Source organism: Kogia breviceps, chromosome X (genome assembly GCF_026419965.1).
Source record: "Kogia breviceps isolate mKogBre1 chromosome X, mKogBre1 haplotype 1, whole genome shotgun sequence".
In the NCBI taxonomy this organism is placed as follows: Eukaryota; Metazoa; Chordata; class Mammalia; order Artiodactyla; family Physeteridae; genus Kogia; species Kogia breviceps.
The window spans coordinates 78,674,947-78,690,787 of record NC_081330.1 but is presented as its reverse complement, the minus strand read 5'-3'; the positions used below and the strand labels follow the sequence as shown (position 1 = coordinate 78,690,787).

The 15,841-nt window shown below is 42.0% G+C and overlaps 1 protein-coding gene across 5 annotated transcripts in view; it reads left to right on the top strand.

Moving 5' to 3' along the window:
• ZC3H12B (zinc finger CCCH-type containing 12B) overlaps window positions 1–10,259 on the top strand; it is a 689,142-nt gene extending 678,883 nt beyond the window's left edge. For all 5 annotated transcript variants that reach the window (XM_059050982.2, XM_067023460.1, XM_067023457.1 and 2 more), the window contains 4 exons: window positions 5,034–5,173; window positions 6,610–6,844; window positions 7,506–7,612; window positions 8,799–10,259. In XM_059050982.2, coding sequence (XP_058906965.1) covers window positions 5,034–5,173; window positions 6,610–6,844; window positions 7,506–7,612; window positions 8,799–10,219 — 1,903 coding nt within the window. In that variant the 3' untranslated portion in view covers window positions 10,220–10,259. The remainder of the gene's footprint in view (window positions 1–5,033; window positions 5,174–6,609; window positions 6,845–7,505; window positions 7,613–8,798) is intronic.
• Window positions 10,260–15,841: the final 5,582 nt, after the last annotated feature.

Here is a 15,841-nt window from a genome sequence, read left to right as displayed (position 1 = left end):
GGTTGCCCCTGTAGGGCTGCCAATAATTGGGCCTGCCTATTTTCTTTCCTCTTTTCCCTCTCTGGGTAAGGAACCTATCTTTTAAGAGGTTGAATTAAAGTTGGGTTTCTGGCAGATGGAACAAATCAAGCTCGCTTGTCTAGATGGCTAAACCCTTTTTACTAATATTTATGGAAAACAAGTCAAGTTCTAAATTACTTTACCCTCTTTTTCAAAATTTGCATTTTAAAACGATGGCAGACATAAAGGTTCCTGAGAAGACCAGATAGCACATGGGCATCTCAAAGATACAGGCAAGTTTCTCTTAGGATGACTTTATTTCCCCTTTGTTTAATACTTACAAGCCTCTTAAGATAAATAGGGAAGGTTTGGGAGTGGTAAAAGGATTGGTGGGCTTTGCATTATTTTTGGAGCCACACTCCTGGTCTTGTAAAGACTACATTTGTAAAACAAGGACAATTTTGTTTTTCTATTTTCAAAGAATTGGGTGGCTACCTCAATGATATTGAAGGACTAACATACCCATTTACCTATGTTGGAAAGTTTTACTTTTCCTCATTTAGCTTAGGGGAGAAGGCCTCTTCCAAAATTCCAATCAGGCTCTGAATATCAGCTATGGTTAATTTAGTCAGACCAGTGGCCTCCTATTTTGGTAATCTATGTACAAACATTTTTGAGGAGCTTCCCTAGGTTTAAGAAATTTATGAGGTTGGTTCCCTTGCCCCTCAAGAAACATAGTGGCCCCTAACTTAGTTAATAAACCTCTTCCCATTAAAGGGATGGGACAATCAGGCACAAACAGAAAGGAATGTAAAAACAGCTAGCCATCGATGTTGCACAAAAGGGGTTCCAGGAAAGTGTGCCCCTGCCTTTTCCCTGACACCACCATTACATACTCTTTATGGTTACTAAGTTTTCCAATCCTTTGGGTTAAGACCAAAAAGGTTGCACCAGTATCTATAAGCAAATTCTATCAGGAGGCCTGCCACATCAATGATCACCCAAGGCTCAACATTTATCATGTAGATGGTATCTCTAGGCAGAGCCACTTTTGGTCTTGGGCCCCCTCAGTCTTCTGATTGTGAAACCATCAATGGTTGAGGGGACCCCATCACTCTCTGTGTCTGGGGCATTCCTTCTTCCAATGCCCTGGCTGTTTGCAAAGGGCACATTGATTGCAACTCTCCTTCCAGTGCCCCTTTTGTCCACACAGGGTACATTGGTCCTGTATGGGTATCCATGGGCCTAGTGGTCCAGGAAAAGGTGGCCTCACAGTTGGTGGTCTCTGAGCAGACAAAACCACTGCAATCATTTGGACCTTTTGCATATTTCTCTCTGTGCGTTCAGCATTTTTGGCCATATACCTATTATTGAAAACCAAATAAGCCAATTGGAGCAAATCGTTCTTTGGAGTCTGAAGACCAGCAGTTGTTTTCTGAATTTTGCACCTGATGGCTGGGGCAGACTGGGCCATGAAATGCATAGCCAAAAGGGCCTGTACCTAGGGGGAAGAGGGATCTACATTCATTGGGGATCCATGGCCCTGTAGGGTGAGGTCCCCTAGTTGGCATTCTAGAGGTTGTAAGAACAAATGGTTTTGTACTTCTCCAGAAACTCCTGTGACCGGGATAGACTGAGATGTTTTCTGTGCCACTATGGTGTTTACCATAGAATATGCGACACCGTATCTATTAGAAGGTCAATCAACTTATTCCTCACTGTCAATGTTACCTGGGGGCTCTTGTGGGAAAGTTAGAATCGGGTGCCTCAAGTCCAAGGCAGTCCCTGGGCCTCTTAGAGGATATCGGAGCAAGGGAAATTGCCCTGCTGCGGAAACGGCTCCCGGTCCAAATTGGGTGCTCTGTCGGGTCTTAGATGGTGGTACTAAACCAGGTTCCTGTGCTCCAGGGGTTAACATAGAAACTATTTGATCCCCATGGGTAAGGGAAATAGGAGGTGGTGAATATGTTGGCGGCATGGGTCGGAGTGCAGTTGGAACAACTGCCGGTGCAGATTGCTCGGCCATTGGGGGAGCTGGATAGGCTAGAGGGAGGTTTAAGTTTTGAAATAACATACCCTCACTCTCATTTTCTCCCTCTTCCCCTTGTAGAATATAGGTTCCCCCTTAGGTTTTCTTTCAGACCGCTGCACCATAAGGTGGCAGCCCTCTGACTCCTTTTCCTCCTGATGCAATAGCATAAATGCTTCTACGTATGGAATCTCATCTCTTTTCCCTGCTCTTTTGCAAAACACTTCTAACTGCAATATCATATAATTGAGTGAGCCATTCAGGGGCCATTGTTCCTAACATATATTGGATCCACACCTTATTACAATAGTATATCATATCTTTCTTAGTCATAGGCTCACAGCTATGTTTTGCCCATTTATCGAATATAAGCCCCAAAGGGCTCTCCTTTGGGATAGATGGAGTATTTCCCATTTTTATATGTTTGATAACACCAGAACACAAAAGACACATATTCCAACACAAAAAGCACAAATTCCAACATCAACACACACAAAACCAAAACCAAACCCAACAAACCGGTTTCCAAAATCAGGTAGAGTCCAACAATTCCCCTCTCCAACAGGGTACCCCAAACAAAGAAACTGGTTTGTCCCGTAAAGGAAAAGCCCCAATTGAGGGGGGAATATGTTCTAATGTACACGCCAGAGCGACTTACTCTCTAAAATCGAGTCTGTCGACTCATAGAAGTTTGTCGGTTCCTTGCTTCAACTGCCAGGAGCTGGGGTAGCCGGTGCCACTTCAGGGAATTTTGAAGGGAAGATCCTCAGGACAAATGGTCCCCGCAGCTGCTAGGGCCTTGCCCCAGTATTCCCTGACTGGCGCCGCCTAGCCATGAGCAGCAAGGCTCCTGGCTGGCTAAGCTAAATTTGTTACCGAGTCCAAGATCGCTCTGTTCGCCGCACAACAGGCCAATAAATTGGGAGACGAGGTGTTGAGACAAGGAATAGCGACTGTATTCGGAAAGCCGGCAGACTGAGAAGATGGCAGACGAGGGTCCCCCCAAATCCCATCTTATCGGGGTCTGGATGCCAGTTTCTTTTATAGAATCGGAGAGGGAAGTAAAGTAAAAGTCAGAATAGAGAGGGAGAGGTGGGGAGGAAGTAAAGTAAAAAGGGCCATCAGTCTTGAAAAACATCTCCTGGAATGGCCAGCCTTGGGGAGGGAATGTGTTAATTTCTTTTTTCTTGCAGCCATTCACAGGTGGGTAGGGTTCCCTGAGGCAGGCCTTTATGTATGATTATAATAACAAAAGCAACGAAAAGCAAAGGCTAAAGTCAAAGAAACAGATCCAACATGGAGTCAAAATTGGCTCTTCCCTGCTACAATAGTTTTTCTAACTTTTTACAGTAGTCCCCTGTTATCCACGGGGGTTACGTTCCAAGAACCCCAGTGGATGTCTGACACTAGGGATAATACCAAACCCTGTTTGGTTTATATTCTGCTTTTTCCTATACATAAATACCTATGATAAAGTTTAATTTATTAATTAGGCACAGTAAGAGATTAACAACAATAACTAATAATAAAATAGAACAATTATAACAGTATATTGTAATAAAGTTGTATGAGTGTGTCTCTCTCTTAAATATCTTATTGTACAAATTCGGTGTCTTTTCCATCTTAACTTTTGCAGTTTGAGGTGCGACAGCAAAACTAGGATGAATTTCTTTTTCTTTCTTCACAATTTCATGAATAGACAGTTCGTTCTTACAGTAGACCTTAGCAACCTCAGCATATGATTTTTTTCTTTCTTTAAGTCAAGAACTTTCACTTTTTCACTTAAAGGAAGCATTTTATGGCCTCTCTTCAGTATATCCAAATTGCGAGCACCACTACTCTTGCACTTTGGAGCCATTATTAAGTAAAATAAGAGTTACTTGAACACAAGCACCATGATACTGCAACAGTCAACCTGATAACAGAGATGCTACTAAGTGACTCACAGATGGGATATGCTGGACAAAGGGATGATTCACCTCCTGGGATGGGATGGAATGGGATGGCACCAGATTTCATCACTCAGAATGGTGCACAATTTAAAACTTATGAATTATTTATTTCTGGAGTTTTCCATTTAATATTTTTGGACTGCAGTTGACCGTGGGTAAGTGGAAGTGCACATAGCAAAACCACAATAAGGAAAAAATACTGTACATAGACTTTCTTCTATAAAATTTGGATTAAATTACATGTAGTCCAAATCCTTTCTTTTCTCTTTTAGCATTACACTGTGAGCATTTCCCACATCTTAAAATTTTCAAGACTGTGACTTTTGTTGGCACGTCATATTTAATTAAATGTGATAACTATTTTCAGTCAGCATTTATGTGTGTCTTTTTTGCTATCAGTTATTTTTTAAGCTTACTGTATGTGCTTAAAATTCATCTCGAGGGCTTCCCTGGTGGTGCAGTGGTTGAGAATCCGCCTGCCGATGCAGGGGTCACGGGTTCGTGCCCCGGTCCGGGAAGATCCCACATGCCGCGGAGCAACTAAGCCCGTGAGCCATGGCCGCTAGGCCTGCGCGTCCGGAGCCTGTGCTCCGCAACGGGAGAGGCCACAACAGTGAGAGGCCCGCATACCGAAAAAAAAAAAAAAAAAAAAAAAATTCATCTCGAATTAATCCTAAATATAAACTTTATCTAAACCTCTGGTGACACCTCTTCTTTTTTCATCTGATAAATATATGAATCTTTGAAAAGAGAGTAGTGATAGAAACAGAAAGAGATGAGAGAAAATGGAAATAATGATAGGAAATAGTCACTAAGGCTGCTATAAGTTGGGAGGTGTTACCTGTGGCCTTGAATGAATGTGTAATAATAACGGCAATATTTGTAATGATGGAATAAAAAAGAATTTGTTTTTTTAAAAACTACATTTTTGGCACCCTCAAGAAATAATACGTCTGTCTTTAATTCCTTGGTGCTAAGAAAAAGCCTGTTTGGAGTATTTCTTTGCTACCTGTTGTCAATCTTCTCTACTCTCATTCTCTATCTTCCTGAAGCCATGGGAATAAAGAAGAGTTCTCCTGCAGAGGAATACAACTTGCTGTGGAATGGTTTCTAGATAAAGGCCATAAAGACATTACTGTATTTGTGCCTGCGTGGAGAAAGGAGCAATCCCGCCCTGATGCACCAATTACAGGTACCATTTCAAATAAGACATTTCTTCTCATCCAGAGGCAAAGCTGGCAAGATAGTTTGGGGACAGCTTGATGCTCCCAAATTAGATAATTACTTTTCTAAATTTATTAAGTATACTTAAAATGTTTTTTATTAAGTATATTTTAAAGCATATTTTTCCTGATCCAAATAAACAATTGTGCTGTGGCATACAGCAGTTAAATAGAGACTTCAATTTCAAGCAAAGAATAAAGCACACAGTTGAAAAAAAGGAGTGTTTTTTCTATTTGACCACAGACTTCAGACTAAAGGGGGATGAATCTGAGTTTTCCAAAATACTAAAGAAACCGTGGTAGACAATGGATCTTATTCTGTACCAGATAAGTGACTGTGGGATTTGCAAATTTGGGGGTAGAATAGAAAAAGAGAAAAGTCCCATGGCATTCAGAGTGAGCTTATCCATGAGGCACAGTAGGCCCAGTGCCTAGGGCCCATAATAGATACTTTTAGGGTCCCATGTAAACGTTTTAATTTTATTATTTTTTTAACATCAGAGGGGAAAATTGAATATAACAATGAATGTATAATAATGTATCTAACTGGATTATTTGTTTTTATACCAACCCAGTTGTAAAGTATAATTTTTAATATTTTTTAATGGAAGAAGGGACCCATAAAGGCAAAAGTGCCTAAAGTCCACAAAAGTCATGATGTGGCCCTATTGGCAAGAGGATCATTACATTCACTTGTAGTAGTATATGAAGCTAGCTCTTTACAGCATTTCAGAGCATAAATACCCCATTCCTCTGAGTATCAGCTCTTGCCTGTTGTGCAAAATGAGAAGGTTCAGTGAATGGCTGTCAGAACTGTGTCATGGAGCTATCTGCCAGCTGCTGAACAGGCTCCCAGACTCAGTCTGAGAGTGGATCCTGGCTTCTTTCCTCAGTAATTAAGAAGCTAAAAGGAAAGGGGGTCAGTACTCACATGCTACCGCTTAATGTTTTTCCTTAGTCATGACTTTCCCTCAGGCAGAAGGCAAAAATGTTGTCCCTAGGAGGGATGCTTTATTCTCCTTCTGGCAGACACATCCTCAGCATACTGTCTTGGTTTCTTCAGCAACCAAAAGCTGGTGCTTCAGCCAAAGGGCAGAACAAGCCTCAAGAATGCTAAGATATCAGTGTTTTTTCTCACTGTTCATGGTAGGTTTTAAAAACTTAGATGTCATTGAATCTATTGCCTTCATTTTATCAGAAAGAAAACTGGAATGCAAAGGGGAAGGTAACTTGCCTAAGGTCACAATCCAAATTGGTGCCATAGCCAGGAATAGAGGCCACTTTCTCTCTAAGGGCAAATAATATATTAATCTAGTACCAGCTTTTGTATTTGTAATATGGGGATAATGCTGTTGATTTCCAAAGGTTATTTCTACCCTCTGGCATATAATCCGTATTTCAACAGATCAAGATATCCTACGTAAACTGGAGAAGGAAAAGATTCTTGTCTTCACACCATCCAGAAGGGTCCAGGGCAGGAGAGTTGTTTGCTATGATGACCGGTTCATAGTCAAACTGGCTTTTGATTCTGATGGCATCATTGTATCCAATGATAACTACCGAGACCTTCAAATTGAAAAGCCAGAATGGAAGAAGTTTATAGAGGAGCGGTTGCTGATGTATTCTTTTGTGAATGACAAGTATGTTTCTTTCCTGTAGGCTCTGAATAGCCTAAATCTGAGTTACTAGTAGGGATAGATTTCATTTAATTTCAATAAACATTTGCTGGACACTTACTGTGTATAGTGCATTATGCTGGTCACAATGGAGATAAAAGGCTGAATGAGTAACAGGACTCACCCTTAAGAGGCTCAAAGTATACTGGAGAAGAGAGAGAGATTCCCACAATGTGTCATGATATGTGCTATGGTTAGAATTTTTTAAAATTGCTTTGTCTATGTGAAATGATAGGAAAAAGCCTCAGAGAGGAGATAACATTTGAGATGAAGTTTACTGCAGAGGAAAGAGGGCTGCTGGGCATTTCAGGTAAAGAAGACATCATGAATAAAGCTATAAAGATGTGAAAGTGGGTTGCATGTTGGGGGAACTAGCAGGCATGCCAGTATGGCTGGAATTTATAATCCACAGAAGAATGATGCACGGGAAAAATCATTCCTTTTTGTTTTCAAGTGGAAACAGAGGGAAGAACTGCTGACTTAGCAGAAGATAGACTTGAAGCAGGAAGGGCCATTAGAAGGCTGTGACAACAGTATAGGCAAGAGGTAGTGATGGTCTGAACTCCTGATAAGGGATAGTGGGGACAGAATAGAAGACATTTACCTCTTGCTTGCTTGCTTTCAGATTTATGCCTCCAGATGATCCTTTAGGACGCCATGGCCCAAGCCTTGAAAACTTCTTAAGAAAGAGACCCGTTGTTCCCGAACACAAGAAGCAACCATGCCCTTATGGTGAGTACCTATGTGCCGAACCAAGTTCTGTACTGAGAGAAACATAAAAACTCTGTGAATACTTTTCTCTTCAAGGTTTCCCTTCCAAAGGGAAAATCCTGGCTTGTCTACTTTCTGAGTTAAAGTCTGTGTCTTCATGTATTATCAGTTAGGCATTTAAAGAAACATCTTAGAAATTACATGAGGAAAAGGTAACTAGAATTGAAGGAAAGAATAATTGTCACTAGTTAAAATGATGCATGTGTTCTAGCTGCCTCTGTCCTGAGCAGGGTTGCTGGGTGTAGGGAAGTGCAGAAACCCACTTGGCCTATGGAATCAGAAAGGGCAATGCCAAATTGGGTTTGTCCTGAAGAAGGATGTGTCTTTCAGGCAGGTGACTGCACACTCTGTCAACTAATAATACCCTTTTCTTCCAATCTGTACTTTCCAGTTTGCTTCCAAACTTTGCTTTCATTTCCTTTTTTAAATATAGTTTTCTAGAGTGCTTTCATGATCTTACCCAAGTCCCTAAGATACAAAGTTTGTGAGCCTAATAGTATGACATGGGCTGCCTGGTCTGAGGCTACTTTAAAAGTTCACTACTTTTGGATAGTCATTTATTTATAGGATGAGTAGGTGTTTGTTCTCAACTATCATTTATTCATATCATAGAGTATTTCATGTTCATTATTTTCATTTAATTCCCCACAATGACCCTATAATAAAGGCATTATTATGAGCCTTGTTTACAGAATAGGAAAATGAGGCACAGAAAGTAAAATTGCTTACCAAGATCACAGGGCTAGTAAGTGACGTAGCTGGAAATCAAACTCAGGTCTGACCGGCCTCCAAGCTGGTGCTCTTTGCACTGAACCACCCTGCCTGCTGCTGCCCTACACTGTCTCAGCATGTGGGTTATGCCTAGGCAAAGTTGTGAATTACAGGAAAATGAAGGGTGTTCAATGGCTCAACTCTTAGCTTTCGCATTGCAGTTTCCTCCCCAGGTTTCCACGTCTTCTCTCTCCCCTCACAGTGTGTGATGCCACCATGGTGTTGTTTGTCTCCCACCTTTATGAACGGTTAATTTTCTGCCTTAACCCCAAACAGTAAAACTCTAACCTGAGTGACCAGATTGTTACGACAGCTTCTGGCACAGAGAGTTGCACCACTCTGAGAGAGAGTCTTACCACAAGGCATTATTTTTCAGGCAAAAAATGCACCTACGGCCACAAGTGCAAATACTACCATCCGGAGCGGGCCAACCAACCGCAGCGTTCGGTGGCTGATGAGCTCCGCATCAGTGCCAAACTGTCCACAGTGAAAACCATGAGTGAAGGCACCCTGGCCAAGTGTGGCACAGGGCTGTCTAATACCAAAGGTGACATAACCTCAGAAGTCAAACGTGTGGCCCCCAAGCGCCAATCAGATCCCAGCATCCGTTCCGTGGCTGTGGAGCCTGAAGAATGGCTGTCCATTGCCCGTAAGCCTGAGGCCAGCTCTGTCCCCTCACTTGTGACTGCTCTAAGTGTCCCCACAATCCCACCCCCGAAAAGCCATGCAGTGGGTGCACTCAACACCCGTTCAGCCAGCAGCCCCGTGCCAGGATCCTCTCATTTCTCCCACCAGAAGTCCTCACTGGAGCACATGACCAGCATGCAGTACCCCCCGATCCTGGTTACCAATAGCCATGGGACCCCTATTAGCTACACTGAGCAATACCCAAAGTTTGAGTCCTTGGGGGACCACAGCTACTATTCAATGTTAGGCGACTTCTCCAAATTGAACATCAACAGCATGCATAATAGAGAGTACTACATGGCTGAAACAGACCGGGGGTTGTATGCCCGGAATCCCAACCTCTGTCCTGACAATCGTATGAGCCATAGCAGGAACGACAGCTATTCCTCTTACAACAACCTGTATTTGGCTGTAGCTGATACTCATCCTGAAGGTAGTTTGAAGCTGCATCGCTCAGCATCTCAGAACCATCTTCAGCCTTTTCCTCATGGTTACCATGAAGCCTTAACGCGAGTGCAGAGCTATGGCCCAGAGGACTCTAAGCAAGCCCCCAACAAGCAATCAGTCCCCCACTTAGTTCTGCATGCCCAGCACCCGACAACTGGAGCACACTCCAGCTGTCCTGGAGACTATCCCATGCCTCCCAATATCCATCCTGGGGCAACTCCCCAGCCAGGACGTGCCCTGGTGATGACTCGGATGGACAGCATTTCTGATTCCCGCCTGTATGAGAGCAACCCCATGAGGCAAAGACGCCCTCCTCTGTGCCGGGAACAACATGCCAGCTGGGACCCACTGCCCTGTGCAACTGACTCCTATGGCTACCACTCCTATCCCTTGAGTAACAGCCTCATGCAACCATGCTATGAGCCAGTCATGGTACGGAGCGTGCCTGAAAAGATGGAGCAGCTTTGGATGAATCCTTGGGTTGGAATGTGCAATGATTCCAGGGAGCATATGATCCCAGAGCATCAGTATCAGACCTACAAGAACCTCTGCAATATTTTCCCTTCAAACATCGTCCTTGCAGTGATGGAGAAGAATCCCCACACAGCAGATGCCCAGCAACTAGCAGCCTTGATTGTTTCTAAGCTTAGGGCTGCACGTTGACATGACATAAGACTTATTTCATTATACAAATATAAATATGAATACCAATAATTCACTAATACTATGATAATAGTAACTAATAATTTTGTGTTACACTTTACAAGTTAACAGAGTTTATGTCATTGATGTGCATAACAACCCTATGAGGTAAGTCTTACTAATGTCTTGCTTTCTAGACAAGGAAACTGAAGCTCAGTGAGATTAGGTGACTTGCCGAGGTCACACTGCTAACAAGTGACCAAGTCAAGACTCACACCCAAGTCCTCTGACTCCAAGTCCTATGCCCTTTTGCACTGCACCATGCAGGTAATGGAGGACAAAACCCAGGCGAAAGGCCCAAATGCAAGAAACTCCAAGGGGTTCCATTATCAACTGTTTTCTTAGTCACACGTTCTATATTACAAAGTATCGATGATATATCTAATTTAGAGAGCAAGAGATCAGGATCAATCCATATGTTGAATTAACATTTTAGGATTTTTAATAGGAATATTTAAAGCTATTTAAAAGTAAATGCATACTTTATTGCATGGATATCTGACCATTCAATACCTTTATTAACCGAGCTATAGGGTCACATCAAAGCTTCTAGAGCTATATTTCAAACTTATTGTTAGCAATTATATTGCATGTATGACTGTATGTATTTGTTTGAGAGGTGTGTGTGTATATCTCTATATAACCTTTTATATAGTGATGATAAAAAGATAGGATCTGCACAGCCCTTAGCCTACAGCTGTGTAGATCACAAATCAGACTTGATTTTATGTCACATTTCATAATTTCAACTAGTTTTGAAAGTGAAACTACATCCTAATATTTGAACATTGCTTTCTTAGGCACCAGAGCAAACTGGCTCTATTTCCTTTGCACTTTTTACTTGTCAACATTTATGACAGTTCTTAGCTTTTAAGTCTCTTCACCTCAGTAAATTAGGGATCAGATTACAGCCTTCTTCTGCAGAGGAGCTGATGGATAAGCTCAAGTTCCAAGCATAGTAGATGCGTGTGCTAGATAAGCACAGAAGAGTTTGACCAGGACCAAGGGATTTCCTACCAGAATCCGCTTCCCTTAATCCCAGGAGAGATGGCCAAACTCATTTGGCGATAAACGATGAACACAAAAGCTGCATTCAAGGAGGGTCTAATGGATGCTCTTTGGACTTCTGACCTATGCAGTATTCAACACTACAGGATGAAATGTAATGCACAGCCATGTAATCCACTTTTTCCTGCCATCCACCCTTTGGGCAATAAGGTTGATCATTGGTGGAGCAGAATTTCTTTAGGAAACAAAATTAGGGGATTTTCTAGGTGGAAACAAGGCAGCTTCCAAAAGGGAATGCTACATCTTGCTAATAGCTGGCTCAGTTACACACTTCAAATGCACACAGAGTGTGCATTTGACCTTAGGTAATTCTTAAATGCATTACTAAAGAAGGCAGGACTTTGTGTTGACAGCACCATTTGCGCAACTTGTATCTTGCTCAGGGTGGGAAACTTTGTAGCTAAATGCCTCTAGAAGAGGCGTTTGTTTTTGGTTTTTTAACAGCTGCACTAAATGAACCCCTTTTTGAATCCATTGTATATTGCAACATTTTGAACCATGACCAGCTCAGTATTTCTTGAGCTGGAACTTGCTAATTTCTATGGTCGTTTTTTCATGAAAGTTGAGAAGGCCTGGTCTTGGCCTTTTGTTTCTTCATGAGAAGGTGTGACACTGCCTATAAATGTTTCTTACTGTGAAACACTCCGAATGTGAGACTGTAGTCAGGGTTGTTTCTGGTGGTTTGATAATGGCTTGCATGCTGCTTTCTGGCTTTGTGTCTCTGTCCTAGTTGATCAAAACTTCATCTCAGTGTTTCTCTTCAGTTAACCACAGTTCACATTCATCTCCTACCCTCCGATCTTTCTATCCCCCAGCATACTGAGATGTAAAATTATTTTCTGTCAGGTAGGTCCATAGAGAGTGAAGTGCTTTCTATTTCACACAAACACCATTTTATACCTTCAGCTTCTTGGACCTTCTAAATCTGTCCCATGTCTAAATCAGGATATTTGACAATCTTAGATGACTCTACTGCCTTTGTGCCAGTTAGTTCATCTTCCTACTAAAACCATCAATGACACCACTGTATCCACTAGCTGCACAACGTACAGGGAAGCACAAGATTAATCGTGTCAGCTGCAATTCATCTGGAACATGTTCATGTTTAGTACTCAAAAAAATTGTAAGCTCCTCCCAATACAGGAAATATTTTTAGGGCAGCATATGTATTTCTTAGTTCCAAAAACAATTGTCATTCTTCTCATAAAATGTGTATGAATCAAAGCGGCTAGGAGCAATGCCTCAAATAACCAGAAATGACCTTCTGTTGATACAAATTGTATCTCTTTTTTTCCTGATTGTATAGAAGCAAATGTACAAAACTCATCTTAAACTAGGTTTGGTATTGACTTTTCACTATGATGTTTGTGGCACTGTGTGTCACAAGGGAGTAGCCCAGGGGTCATGAGAGAGCTTTTATTTCCAAAGGGCAGCAGTTTATAGACAAAGATAATTTTTCAAGGCCTCTTTATTACTATGTCCAACAGCTATTGTGCATACAGTTTCAAGCATTATATTGCATAAGATTCTCTTTAGCCTATTAAGTTTAATATATCCTTGCAAAAGAGACTGTGTAAAAAAGTGTCAGTGTTAGTGGTTCATCTGCAAGAATCTATAAATCAAGCTGGGGACTCCCCTGGTGGTCCATGGGGTAAGACTCCACGCTCCCAATGCAGGGAGCCTGGGTTCAATCCCTGGTCAGGGAACTAGATTCCACACGCATGCCACAAGTAAGAGTTCACATGCCACAACTAAGAAGTCCGCATGCCACAAATGAGTCTGCATGCCACAACTAAGAAGTCCATGTGCCACAACTAAAGATCCTGCATGCCACAATGAAGATCCTGCGTGCTGCAACTAAGACCTGGTGTAGCTTAAATAAATAAATAAATAAATATTTAAATATATATATATATATATATATAAATGGAGCTGTACAATTATGAATGCATTGAGGTCTGCACACTTCTTGACTTCCATTTTGTCTGCAATTATAAAACAGCAAATACAAAGAAACCCTGGAACCCCTTTGGCTCTCTTGATAATAAAATCAAGCTTCCTTCCTAGGGCTAAGTGTGTGTCCTTCAGGATACTTACCTCCAAGCACTAAGCAGGGGTTACTGCACAGTGTTTTGTGTGGTTTTCAAGAAGTATATTTTGCAAGAGGTGCTTTGTAATTTTAATTCTTTCACTGAGTTTCTGAACTCATAGCAAGTCTGTGCTTGTTCAGGCCTTATATTTTGTAGATTTTGTGAATTTTTTTTCTTTTTGTGATGTTGTTGTTGTTATTTATTTTTTTTTGCGGTACACGGGCCTCTCACTGTTGTGGCCTCTCCCATTGCGGAGCACAGGCTCTGGATGCACAGGCTCAGCGGCCATGGGTCACGGGCCCAGCCGCTCCGCGGCATGTGGGATCTTCCCGGGCCGGGCCAGAACCCATGTCCCCTGCATCAGCAGGCGGACTCTCAACCACTGCGCCACCAGGGAAGCCCCAGTTGTTATTTTTATTTTGACCTGAAGAAGTTTGACTCTGGAGTGGCATGGTCAATCCAGGGCACCATTTCTGTAAAACAGCTCAAAGGAAAGTGAGCCTTTTCAAAGGTAACATACAGCCATTGCATTCTCTCTTAAGGTGCAAGAAATGGGAGGATGACAGATGCTTTATGGAAATGGTATATAAAACTTTTCTTCTGTGTAATGAAATATACATCTATCTATATATCTATATCTATATATCCTCTCTCTCTCTATCTCTTTCTGCTAGTTTCCAGGAGAATACTTCTAAATCCATTGTTTCTATTTTAGAATAAATTATCTTTATACAGTAATTCAAACACTGATATCCATTAACCTTTGGCACTGGGTTTTCTTCTAATATAGAAGAGTTCATTTTGAGAGGCGCTCAGTTACTGTTCTATCTATGCTTTAAGTATGGGACTTTGTATAAACACCCTTTCTGAGGGCCAACAATTTCAATACACTTTGTTTAACTCTCTGTGAACCAGGTCTGGAACTGCACAGGGAAAGTAGTGTCAAGCTGTCCAAAGAGCCCTGCTCAGGTGTCCTCCCAGCCCTTCTCTGCCTTCCCCTAGTTTGCTTCTCCTCAGGTCTGACACTGAGGTGTGCATAATCTTCAACTGAAAAGGCACTACACTTAGTTCTCATTGGAAATCAAACTAGTATATTTTGGGAACCTGCTTATCTAAATAGCTGATGCCAAAAGACTCAGCATATTCCATATCTATCATAGTGTAGCTAGCTATATACATAGGCAGATTGACTAATTTTAGTCCTGGTTTGTGTATCACTGAGCTATAGTAGTTTGCTTTATCCATTTGTGGGGTTAAATGATACTGTATAATGGCTGTAAACTTTTATAAAATCTCTTTGGGTTTTTTGTTTGACCCAAACATTATGTAAGTCTCAACGACAAAATACACAAAGCTAATCTGAGGTGAGTGAAAATATAGCATGTCCCCAGTTTTGTCTGCCCCTCCAATGCATGTGCAATGCTTTGCAATATGTTCTCACTAGCATGAATGTGCTACGACTACTTCATGAGGTTTTAATTTGTTTCACCTATCATCATGATGGAAAATGCTGTGTCATTGACAACAATGAACTGTAACCACACTTAATTACTGCATAAATGTTTTGTTTACTAACCACTAAGGGCTCTGTTTCTTTAAGAATATCACCAACAAAAGCCAAACCACACCTATAAATACACACACTCAGCTCCTAAAAAATTAGACTTCTGTCCTTGGGATTTGCATCTTGAGATAAGCTATAATGGGAGGGATCTCCCCAATGAGCTCATCTGAATTTTGTCACAGTAAACATATACCCTCTAATTTTTGTATACTAACACATCTATAAGTGCTAATCAATTGGTGTTTCCCCCAGGGCTGGGCTGGACCAGGCCTCCACTTGTGGGTCAGAAACTGGTGGAGGGCTCAGGGCTCAGGCTTATTTCTGTAAAAGCCTACTGTTTCCCCCCTGAATAGCCTCAGGGCCACAGAGACATCATCTGCCGAGCCTTAGCCAGAATATCAGAGCTAGAAGCAGCCTGGCACCCTACAGTTCACAGAGAAGTCACATGGGGAGTGCTCAGTTGCATGGACTCAATCAGGTTATAGGTATGAGAACTGAGGCACCAAGAACTGAAGAGATTCGACCAAGACTTAACAGGGAGTTAATGGCAAAGCCAGGACTGGAACCCCAGCCCTCATTGCTCTCAGGCCAGTGAGCCCTTTATCACAGTGGTGTCTGCTCTTCCATTAGGCCTCTCTGAAGCCTCATCCTTACCCCTGCATTCCTCCTCCCCTCCCTGACACAACAGGCCAGTCTCATTCTAAAGGCAGAGGTGGACACAGTGGCTGCAGGGGACCCCAGGCTGGGAGACTTCAGAAGGGGCTAGTATTTGTGATTCTTTTTTCTTTTATCATCCTTCTTGGGACTAAGTGTGCTCATCTCTCCCCATCCTTTTCCTCTTCTGTCTGTTTACTCCTGCTG